General features: G+C 38.1%; 1 protein-coding gene across 1 annotated transcript; it reads right to left on the bottom strand.

Annotated features, from left to right (window-relative positions):
• Window positions 1-366: 366 nt before the first annotated feature.
• LOC141600171 (putative mitochondrial saccharopine dehydrogenase-like oxidoreductase At5g39410) lies at window positions 367-9714 on the bottom strand. Its single transcript, XM_074420353.1, has 2 exons — window positions 8932-9714; window positions 367-1251 (listed from the first exon to the last, which is right to left on the bottom strand). Exons 1-2 carry the CDS (start codon window positions 9601-9603, stop codon window positions 556-558), a joined length of 1368 nt encoding a protein of 455 aa, XP_074276454.1. The 5' UTR covers window positions 9604-9714; the 3' UTR covers window positions 367-555.
• Window positions 9715-10444: the final 730 nt, after the last annotated feature.

The raw sequence follows: 10444 nt of genomic DNA, 5'->3' as shown, positions 1-10444 counted from the left end.
TAGCTAACAATTTGTTAGTGAACCACGTAAATCGGTTGTCCTTTTTCACGTATTTAGTTGTCTTTCTTACATCCGTTATAACAGTTAAATTGTGCCACTTGTTGTGCGGAAGCGTGAATATCTCGTGTTGGGCCTCTACTGCACCGGTGTCCACTGTCCATAATAGTACGATATTGTCCGCTTTTGGCCAAGCTCTTACGGATTTACTCTTGAGCTCCTTCCCAAAAAGTCTCGTACTATTATATTTCGTAGACTTATAAAGATGATCTTCCATCTTTATTCTACCGAAATGAAACATGGGCTTGCAACACTACCTTTGTTTGGATAAAATCTACCCTTCTAATTTTGTGTACAACACAAAAAAAAAAACGATAATACGGCAGTTTCATATCCTAGGATTTGATAAATTTCAGAAGAGTTACAAACGAGAGAAAAACCCAACAGTTTGGTAGTTCAAGACCATAAACAAATTTAATTTTGAGCCAGAGTACTAAACTTAAAAATCCCTTAAAAAAAAAGACATTTATAACCTTATTACCAAAAAAAAAGTCATTCTCAGCTAGACAAAGAACGTCTAGATATGAAATCAAATGATATTCCATTTTGTTGAAGCCGTTCTTGAAGATCGGTTGGCCCAAACACGATTCCCGGAGGAAAAACACCTCCTTTCGGAAAGTTCCCACGCTGAGATAGAGTAATTAAGGCGCTTTGCACCAAAATAATTGGGGTAGCTATATAACCACTCTCTGGCCCCATTATTCTAGTGATTATTTCTGTGTCGGGTACCCGGTTTTCCAGACCAGCTTTGCTGCTTTTGTCGCTAAAGCCCTGCCCAACAAACCACATTTTGAAACTCGCGCTATTTACCTCGGCTTCGTTCGGACCCTTTCTGTTGAACCACCCAAGAGTGAAGATTGACGGGAACTTGAGAAGTAGCGATCTTCCCCATGAAGAAGTTCCCAAAAGCCCAATGAATATACCGATGGTAATGTGTCGCAATGTGGCTAGCAAAGATTTGTTGGCGATCTTTACACCGAAGTGGGCGGGCTTAACGGTAGCCCAAAACTTTTCTCTCCTCGTAATATGGTCTGTGCTCTCGTTTACCCCGGAAAGACCACTTGGGTTCTTTGTTAGTGCTGAAAGAGTTCTCCGAACAACACCGGCGTCAGCCGAAGGCAACTTAACAGCCCAAAGGCCAAGCCCTTTCTGATGCTCAAGTGTAGGTCCTTTTTGTGGAGGAGGACCAGGAATCTGCATGTCATCAATATAGCATTAAATTTTGTTTTAGTTTGATAGATAATATAGCATTAAAATTAATTGTGTGAGGGGAAATAAAATACTCGTCAAACGAGCATAGGCATATAGGAGGCCATGTCAATTCAAACAGTTATCATCTACTTATTCAGAACAAAGTGAGGAGAACTTATCTCATATTCTCATTAAGTTTACGAAGTTTGGTACTCATTCTAATCAATAATTATTGAAAATTTCCGTCACATCTTTTGAAAACTACGGTAATAGAACGAGTAAAGAATATTTCTTTTCGTGATATTGGTAGTATGAAGTATGTAATTATGTAATGTACTTTGTGGAAAACTTAGAATTTTGTACGTAATTCATTTTTTTATGGAAAAAACTAAGAAATATAACATCTACCCACGGTACCCCAATTATATCGACTTCAAAACATTCATAGGTGACTTGTTGAACATACCCTAATCTCCTCAGCAAGTTTTGGCAGAAACAATTATGGGAGGGAGACCATTTGACCTTGGTTTAAGCTGGACGGGACTTTAGAAGGTGAGAAAGGCATGGTTGAGTGATCAAGTCTATAGACAAAAATCGTGTCATCAATGTGTACTTGGTCGAGGTAAAGAGAATCGGACAGGTAGCATACTCTAGTCAAAATTCAACTTTCGAACTTGGCGTAGGTAGAGAACAATACTTTTATTCTAAGTTGGCCAACTAAACTATGTGTTAAATCATGTAAATGGGTCTGGGCCTTACCCGAATGGGCCTTACCCGAATGAAGGAGAGACGGACCATTTAACAACACAAGGAAGGTTCCATCCTAAAACCAATTGACAATAGAAGGAGTAGCCCCGTTGGTTATAAAGTGGTACAATCTCTCTTTCTCCTTCAATGTGGGACAATCATATGTGGGATAATATGGGAGGAATTCTTCACACTCCCCCACACATGTGAGGCCCACTTTTAAATCAGACCGGAGCCATCAACGGATGGAATTTTCTCCGACTGCAAACAAGCTTAGACTGGGCCAAATAAGAGGTACACAAACAATGGCCCAGTTTTAATCATCATACCCAGGTCTTTTTAGCCATGGGCTCTGATACCATGTTAAATGGTGTAAATGGGCCTGGGCCTTACCCGAATGGAGGAGAGACGGACCACTTAACAACACAAGGGAGGTTCCATCCTAAAACCAATTGGCAATAGGAGGAGTAGCCCCCTTGGTTATAAAGTAGTACAATCTTTCTTTCTCCTTCAATGTGGAACACTCACATGTGAGATAATATGGGATTCTTCACACTATGCAGCAACCTTTTATCTTCATAAACACCCTTTCACTTACAAAACAACCCTATCTACAAGAGATAGAACAGGGCAAATGTTTGATAAACTTGTTAGAATATGACTCGTCCGAGTCGTGTTCGGTTTTGGATATGTGAGAGTGAGATTAAAAAATAAAGCAAAAATAGACTAAGGAAGAAAATAATGAGGGAGCAAAGCCCGAGTACGCGGATCGCACGTATGCCTGGAATATGGCATCAGCTTTTCATTCTTTGCTACGTGATTTTGGTTTGGCTTTTAGGAAATTAGTGGGTCCCCCCACTTTCCTAATGGAGTTGTTTTTGGTCATTATACGTGAGGTTTTCATCTTTTAGTTTATTTTGTTTAATTTCCTAATTAGTTTAGGTATATAGTTTTGGGTGGAATAATACTATATAAAGACCCGACTATATTCTAGGTTAATTAAGAGAGAAAGGTAGAAAACTTGGTAAGGCAAGTTTGAGAGCTCGTCTTTTGTAATCTGTAATTCTCTCCCTACATAGTGAAATATTTCTCTGGCCCTTGTGGACGTAGCTATCATATTGATAGTGAACCACGTAAATTCTTGTGTTCTTTATTTTGCTATTGTTATTGCATCGTCTCTAACACGCTTCCGCGCATAACAATTGGCATCTGAGCTAGGTTATTTGATCTGGGAGAGATTATGGCACAATAGTTAGCTACAAAGATCGACGGATTTACGGGAAAGAATAATTTCGGACTATGGCAGATAAAGATGAGAGTTTTGCTTAAGCAGCAGTCTGGAGACTGTTGACGCCGGGTTTCTCCACAAAGGTGACAAAGACTAGAGCAGGGGTGGCAGGTGTTGAGTCGTGAGCCACGGTGACTAAGGATCCTGAGTTGGTAACAATGGAGGAAAGGGCTCGTGCTACAATCTTGTTATGTCTGGCAGACGACGTTATTACAGAAATTCCAAGTGAGGAAACTGCAGCTGGCTTGTGGGGAAAATTGGAGAGTCTTTATATGACTAAAACACTCACCAATAAATTGTTATTGAAACAACGTTTGTTTGGCCTGAGAATGCAAGAAGGTATGTCACTTCGGGATCATCTAGATAAGCTTAACTCTATTTTACTAGATCTACGTAATTTAGATGTTAAGATAGAAGATGAGGATGCTCCGCATATTTTGTTGGTTTCTTTACCGTTATCATATGAGAACTTTGTAGAGTCACTTGTGGTGGGTAAGGAAACTTTGACCCTAGAGAAGGTGAAGTCGTCGCTTCACACTAGGGAGTTACGCCAAAAGGCAACTAATGTTGTGGTAGATAATCAGGCTTTGGGATTGGTTGCTAAAGCTGAAAAGGAAACGGTTCAGACCGGAGGGAAAAAGAAGAAGTCTTATAGACCTAAGTCAAAGGGACCAAGTTCTAGTGATTATTGCCATAACTGTGGGGAAAAGGGTCATTGGAAGTTAGAATGTCCTAAGCCAAAGAAAGGGAAATTTTGCTTCTTTTGCAGCTGCACAGCAATCAAAAAGTGATTACGACTCTCAGGATGATCTAGCATATCTAGCATTGGTGGTCCAAGAAAAGAAGCATCTAGGTGATAGATGGGTTCTTGATAGTGGATGCACATCTCACATGTGTTCTAAACTGACATATAGTCATTATAGGAGCACTGTTACCATGGGTGATGGAGCGGTTTGTGAGGCTGTTGGAGTAGGCTCCGTGAAGTTTTTAATACATGATGGAAAGGTTAGATATCTCAAGGGTGTAAGGCATGTTCCACAACTTAAAAGTAATCTTATTTCTCTTGGAATGTTAGACAGGAGGGGTTTTCGATTTCAAGGAATAGGTGGAGTATTGAGTGTGGGCAAGGGTCCATGGGAGTTGCTTCGTGGTGTGAAGTCAAGTGTAGGTAACTTGTATCTTTTACAAGGTAAGGCATTGACTAGGGGGATGTCACCATCTAATCATTGTGGTAATGTAGAGGTGAATCATACTAGACATGTTGGTCTAGAGGGGTTGAATCTTGCTTCTGGTTTGATAGTTGATGATGTCGAAGGTGAGGTGGAGCTTGCCGGGGCTCTAGTGGTCGATGGATCAGGATCAGCAAGAAGAATTTCAACAACCGGATTGAAAAGTTCGTCTTGTGTTGAGGATGATTGTGTCAACGGGAAGGTAGAGTTAGGGGATACTCCTAAAGGAAGCCTTCGTCAAGAAGAACAACAAAGAGTCTTTCAGTTGCGGAGTGGTATGATAAGGTTTGGAAATTTCGAGCCTTGTATACTAAAATGTAGCTATTTTGTCTCAAGCAACAAGTCTAAGCCAAGTCTAAGCCAGAAGATGTTGGGTCGAGAGGTGATTTTATGGGGAGTCACCAGTTAGCTAGCGCGTCCCGGTGAGGGCGCCCAATCACCCTGGCGAGGGTGTGAGTGCTCCGGCGCGAGCACAAGAAAGGAGCCCCGACGGGGGCGTCCATGCCTCGGCGTAGGCATTAGACTCCGGCGTGGGTCAGGTTCTGGCTATAGTGTAGCTCATCTTGGCTAAGGTGGAGCTAGCACTATGTCTCATGGTTTGAGACTGGTATCGGCAATCATAGTGTGACTATGGTGGAGGGCTCAGTTGACTGGAAGTTGTCCGTAGATCCGACTGTCCGAGTCAAGGTGGAGATTGTTAGAATATGACTCGTCTGAGTCGTGTTCGGTTTTGGATATGTGAGAGTAAGATTAAAAAATGGAGCAAAAATAGACTAAGGAAGAAAATAATGAGGGAGCAAAGCCCGAGTACGCGGATCGTACGTATGCCTGGAATATAGCATCTTTGCTACGTGATTTTGGGTTGGCTTTTAGGAAATTAGTGGGTCCCCCCACTTTCCTAATGGAAGTTGTTTTTGGTCATTATAGGTGAGGTTATCATCTTTTAGTTTATTTTGTTTAATTTCCTAATTAGTTTAGGTATATAGTTTTGAGTGGAATAATACTATATAAAGATTCGACTATATTCTAGGCTAATTAAGAGAGAAAGGTAGAAAACTTGGTGAGGCAAGTTTGATAGCTCGTTTTTTGTAATCTGTAATTCTCTCCCTACATAGTGAAATATTTCCCTGGCCCTTGTGGACGTAGCTATCATATTGATAGTGAACCACGTAAATTCTTGTGTTCTTTATTTTGCTATTGTTATTGCATCGTCTGAACACGCTTCCGCGCATAACAAAACTAACAGTGCAAAAACACACATCACACTCATATCCAACCATAAACATGCTTTTGCTTTTCTAAATCCACCCAAACAAGCCAGCTTTATCAAACGTCCTCATAAAATAAAAATCAGTAAGATTACGTAAAATCAGAAGTAGATCGAAGTAACCAGCACAAATATTACTATCTCCAGAATAATATACTCTTTGTCAATCAATCCATGTAAGCCACATATAAATATGGTACAAACTAGCTTTAAAAAGTAAGAGCATCTTACTTTTTTGCCATCAAATCAAGCTATTTTTGACTACATAGATTTGTAAGGAAAGGGAGGAACGAGAAATGGAACAAGGTTCTTTTCTTTATTTGGTTAGCAAAATGGAGTTGGAGGGCTTTGAAGGGAAAGAGACGGTTTAAAGGGAAAGAGAGGGGAATCAAAATCTCAACAATAAATGAAAGATTTTGACGGAAAACACCCCCACTCTATTCCCCGTACCCGTCTGTCCCTTCCGTCTCCACTTCCCTTCCTCTTTTCCTATCTAAACAAAGAACTGAAATTGAATATCTCCATTATCTCTTATTGGTCGTGATAGTTTTAATGTATATTTTTACTCTAATGTGTACTACCTACAACTCCAATCACAGAGTAACATGATGCTTTAGTCACAATGAAACAATATCAATTTCATCTGTGTAATTCAGTCAATTTGTACAGATATTGTTGTAAGAGCTTTCATGTCAAACCTCCTTTGCTGTCTAAGCGTCTCTAGGCAAGTGTGAACTAATTAGACAAAAAGGGCTAACATTTGCCTACAAGTGGGGGTCTTTCTTTCCAAAATAGTGTTGAATTATTCTTCGTCGACAATGATTTGATCTTCAAACCATTCGACTTGGAGAAAAATATGCAAAATGGGTTTGCAACATCTTCTGTACTGTATTCTGTTTCACCAAATCAACATAAGAATATTACAAGTTCCCAAGTTAAGTTGGTCTTACTATGAAATTACATCATAAATTTCAATAACTTTCATGTTCCGTTCATTTATTTACTAATATTTTTGGCACGACTAAACACTGAGGAGTAGAACCAATTATAGTTATTGTTATTACTTATTTGATGACAAATGAACCAAAGAACAAATTAATGATGATCAATTGAGTTGAAATATAAAGTTACTCACAAATAAGGGGGCATATTCGATAACACATATTTTAACGTTTATGAGTTCAGTCACAAACAATCTTGAATTTTCAACAAACGCACGCAATATTATCAGAAGTCAAAAAGCGAATCATCCATATGGATTAATAAGGTTTGTGCTCGACTTCTTTAGGAGACTAAAAATCCAAAAGGCTATCTACGTACATAAGTGTTATTTTGTGGATCTTTTGTACAAAGGGAAGGATGAGAGATCAAGATTGGACATGTGTATAGAGAAGATAAGAGAGCAAGTGATTGGCTGATAATTAGGAAGTCTCGCAAGAGTAAGAAACGGGTTTACTTTAATATCCTCCACCACAGTTACAAGTTACAACCCATCTTAAGAAGAGAAGAGGCATTAGGAGTATCATGGCCAAGAAACATCAACTAGTTATTTCGTAAAGGGGATTCGCCCTCATAAGGACAAAGAAAACATAACAACTGTTAGCCCTTGTAGGCAAATGTTAGACAAACTATGCTCCGTATATATTAATGGACATAGCAGTGGTTAAAAGTGATTTAAAGAATTTCTTTCAGTTTTGATCACATTAAGACCTAAAGTAATAATAATCTAATCTCCGTTTCATTTGACTTTTTAAGGTCAAAGTTTTGTTTGACCTTAAATATTGTAAAAGGTGTAAAAAAAAAATAATACGATATTAAATATTCAGTATTCACATAAGTAATCAACTAATCTTTCGAAGGACTATATTTTCAGCAAAAACTAAAGGGTACGAGTAATATACAAATGCCAAAAAGGGTCAGAATTTGGTCTTGAAGATCGCAAAAAGACAAGTACAAACATCAAGTATCTTAAATGTGCATATAGTAATTTTAGTTGGCCAATCTACATCTCTAATAGCACTCCATGTTTAAGAAGTTTCGCTGCTTGTTCTCTCCCATACCAAATGTTTTTGACTTTCAAAGGTTTTCATCCAAGTTCATGCACCTTCATGTTGTCTACTGAGTACTACTGTATGCTATCTCTATTTGTTTATTTTGCAATATTTCAACGGTGACTAATACTATGGCATATTCAGCGTAATCTCACGAGTCTCACCATTTATGCTCGGTTATTTCAATTTTAAAATAAGCAATGGTTATAAAATTATTAAGTGGCCCAAGCTCATAAGCTCATGAAATTAATTTTTCATTTCCTCATATATTTGGTTGGTTGGAAAAGCAATGATTTTCCATCTTTAACAAGGACTTGTTTGGAGTCATTCTCGTATATATAAACTTTTTTCTTAAAATAATTAACTCCCTTAAAACTTTTCATTGATATGATGTTTCCAAGATGGAATAAAAATAAATTGTAAAAAAAAATATTCTCCACGTTTTTGTGATTTGTCTATCTTTTTTATTTTGGGTTCTCATTCATTTGTTGATCTTTTTATATTGAGAGTGTCTTTTAGATATGATTTGACCATCCACAATCCACAACCATCATGATCTCCTTGGCATTCAATAACCACAACCCACAAGTGGTCCTTAATAATTGTGCCAAAACCAAACTTAAAGAAATGACCGGGAGAGGAAGGGAGTACTAAATAAATGGATAATCAAGTCCAGCCAGATTCCCTCCCTAAAATACGGTTAATAATGGCAAACATACTCAACATGAGCAAACCAAACAACAAATCTAAGAAAACTAATCACAGATCTAACTAACTACTCGGTATATCTGATTGACGTTAACCTGCCTGACCGACCCATTTGCTAGATCTAAATAATCCTCCTAGCATATGTAGGCACGTAGCTGTTTTTCCTTTTAACATTCCGCTTTGCTTTATATTTACGCTCGCCTTTCAATCTAATACGGAGTATAATCTACTCATCATTTACTTTCAAACGCACTTTAATGTCACACTCTAACTATATATAAATTAAAATACGGAATTAAATGGATAGAATTGTTAAAAAAGTTTGAGTAGTTGTTTAGACATAGATCCGATTGTACATAGAAAGGGAGGGTGGTACTGGTATGTAAGGCTGACCTGAGGACGAGGGCGCCTAGGACGTGTCTTCCTCCATTTAATCAATTCCTCAGCATTAGCAATACCAAGAACAGCAGATTCATAAGTCCCAAAATTACCAACAAGTTTCATATCACTCTCTAAACTCAAATACGCTTCAACCTTATTCAACGCCTCTTTCGGCGAAACCCACTGCCGAGAATTAAACATCAAACCCAACTCGGCAGGAATAGAGTCAAACCCACAAGCACAAATGACCAAACTACCCTTCTCCAAAGCCTGATCATGGTAATCAGCCTCCACGCGCTCCATGAACTCCGGCTCCCCGCAAATGTCCAAGTAATCGCAACCGGCATCCACACAAGCACGCACCACAGGCTCACCGTGCAACCTGAAGGGGCCTACGCAGTTGAGCACCACCCGAGCTTCAGACGCCATTTTGGCTAAAGAAGATCCCGAACCCGTGTCTACAATAATAATCGGGATATCGGGAGTAGTCTTCGTCGGGGTTTGTGTGGAAGCCCATGACAGAGTTTGAGCTAGTTTTTTGTGATCACGCCCTGCAATAGCAAGTGATTTAAGAGGGGATGAAGGGGTGTTTAGGAATTTTAAGGCTTCTCTTAAAACGTATTTTCCTGTAAACCCTGATGCTCCTAAGATTACAATGTCGTATTTCCGGTTGTTTTCCGCCATTCTTGTGATTTGGGTTTAGACTTTTTAGAGAGAGAAGGAGAAAATGAGATGGTAGGGAATTATATTGTTTTTCTTTTATTTTTATTTTTTTTGGGACAGTACTTGGTTGAAACTTTTGAGACAGTGTTTATATAAACTAGACGTGTACTACCATCTACCATCTACCATCTATGCATGTGATTACATTATTTAATTGTTCACTTATATGGATTTGTGTGTAATGCTGAGTTATTGCTGCCTCATTAACTAAGTCCGGTTCTTTTAGAGTTAAAGTTGCTGAAGTTAATTTAATTTTTCTGAACTTAACTTATTTTTGCTGAACTTTTCTGAACTTAATTTTGATGAACATAACTTATAATAACTTAACTTTTCTGAATTACAAGAATCTTACTTAAATTAACTTAATTTAATTTCACTTAGGCCCTTTTCTTTTGGACTTAAAGTCACTCTCTATAAGTTAAGTTCAGCAAAATTAAGTTAAGTTCAGAAAAATTCAGCTCCTATAAGTTAAGTTAAGTTCTACAAAAACACAAGTAAATATAATAAAATATTTTCTTTATTATAAATTAATATGTTCGTACACATTACGTAATATATAAAAATAAAAAGTAAATCAAATATTACTTTTTTTTCTAATCATCTAGTTCCATATTATCATCTTCCTCATCACTTTCTTCATCTTCATTTGAGCTCACCACGTCAAATCCATTACCTCGCCAAATGTTTTTGACTATGTTATTTCGCACCTTGTACTGTTGTACATAGCTTTTTTTTTTCCGCTTCTTATCAAACATGTCTGAATCTGTTGTCCCTAGAACGTTCTCATGTTGTATAACTGTGG

This window comes from Silene latifolia, chromosome 9 (assembly GCF_048544455.1).
Source record: "Silene latifolia isolate original U9 population chromosome 9, ASM4854445v1, whole genome shotgun sequence".
Lineage (NCBI taxonomy): Eukaryota > Viridiplantae > Streptophyta > Magnoliopsida > Caryophyllales > Caryophyllaceae > Silene > Silene latifolia.
Note: the sequence above shows the minus strand (reverse complement) of the source record. Positions and strands in the feature narration are given on the sequence as shown.

Excerpts from the sequence above, each read along its gene's own strand:
- LOC141600171 (XM_074420353.1), bottom strand. The coding sequence starts at position 9,603 with ATGGCGGAAAACAACCGGAAATACGACATTGTAATCTTAGGAGCATCA. Across the intron at positions 1,252-8,931 it reads CTAGGCGCCCTCGTCCTCAG|ATTCCTGGTCCTCCTCCACA; the intron begins GTCAGCCTTACA and ends GATGACATGCAG.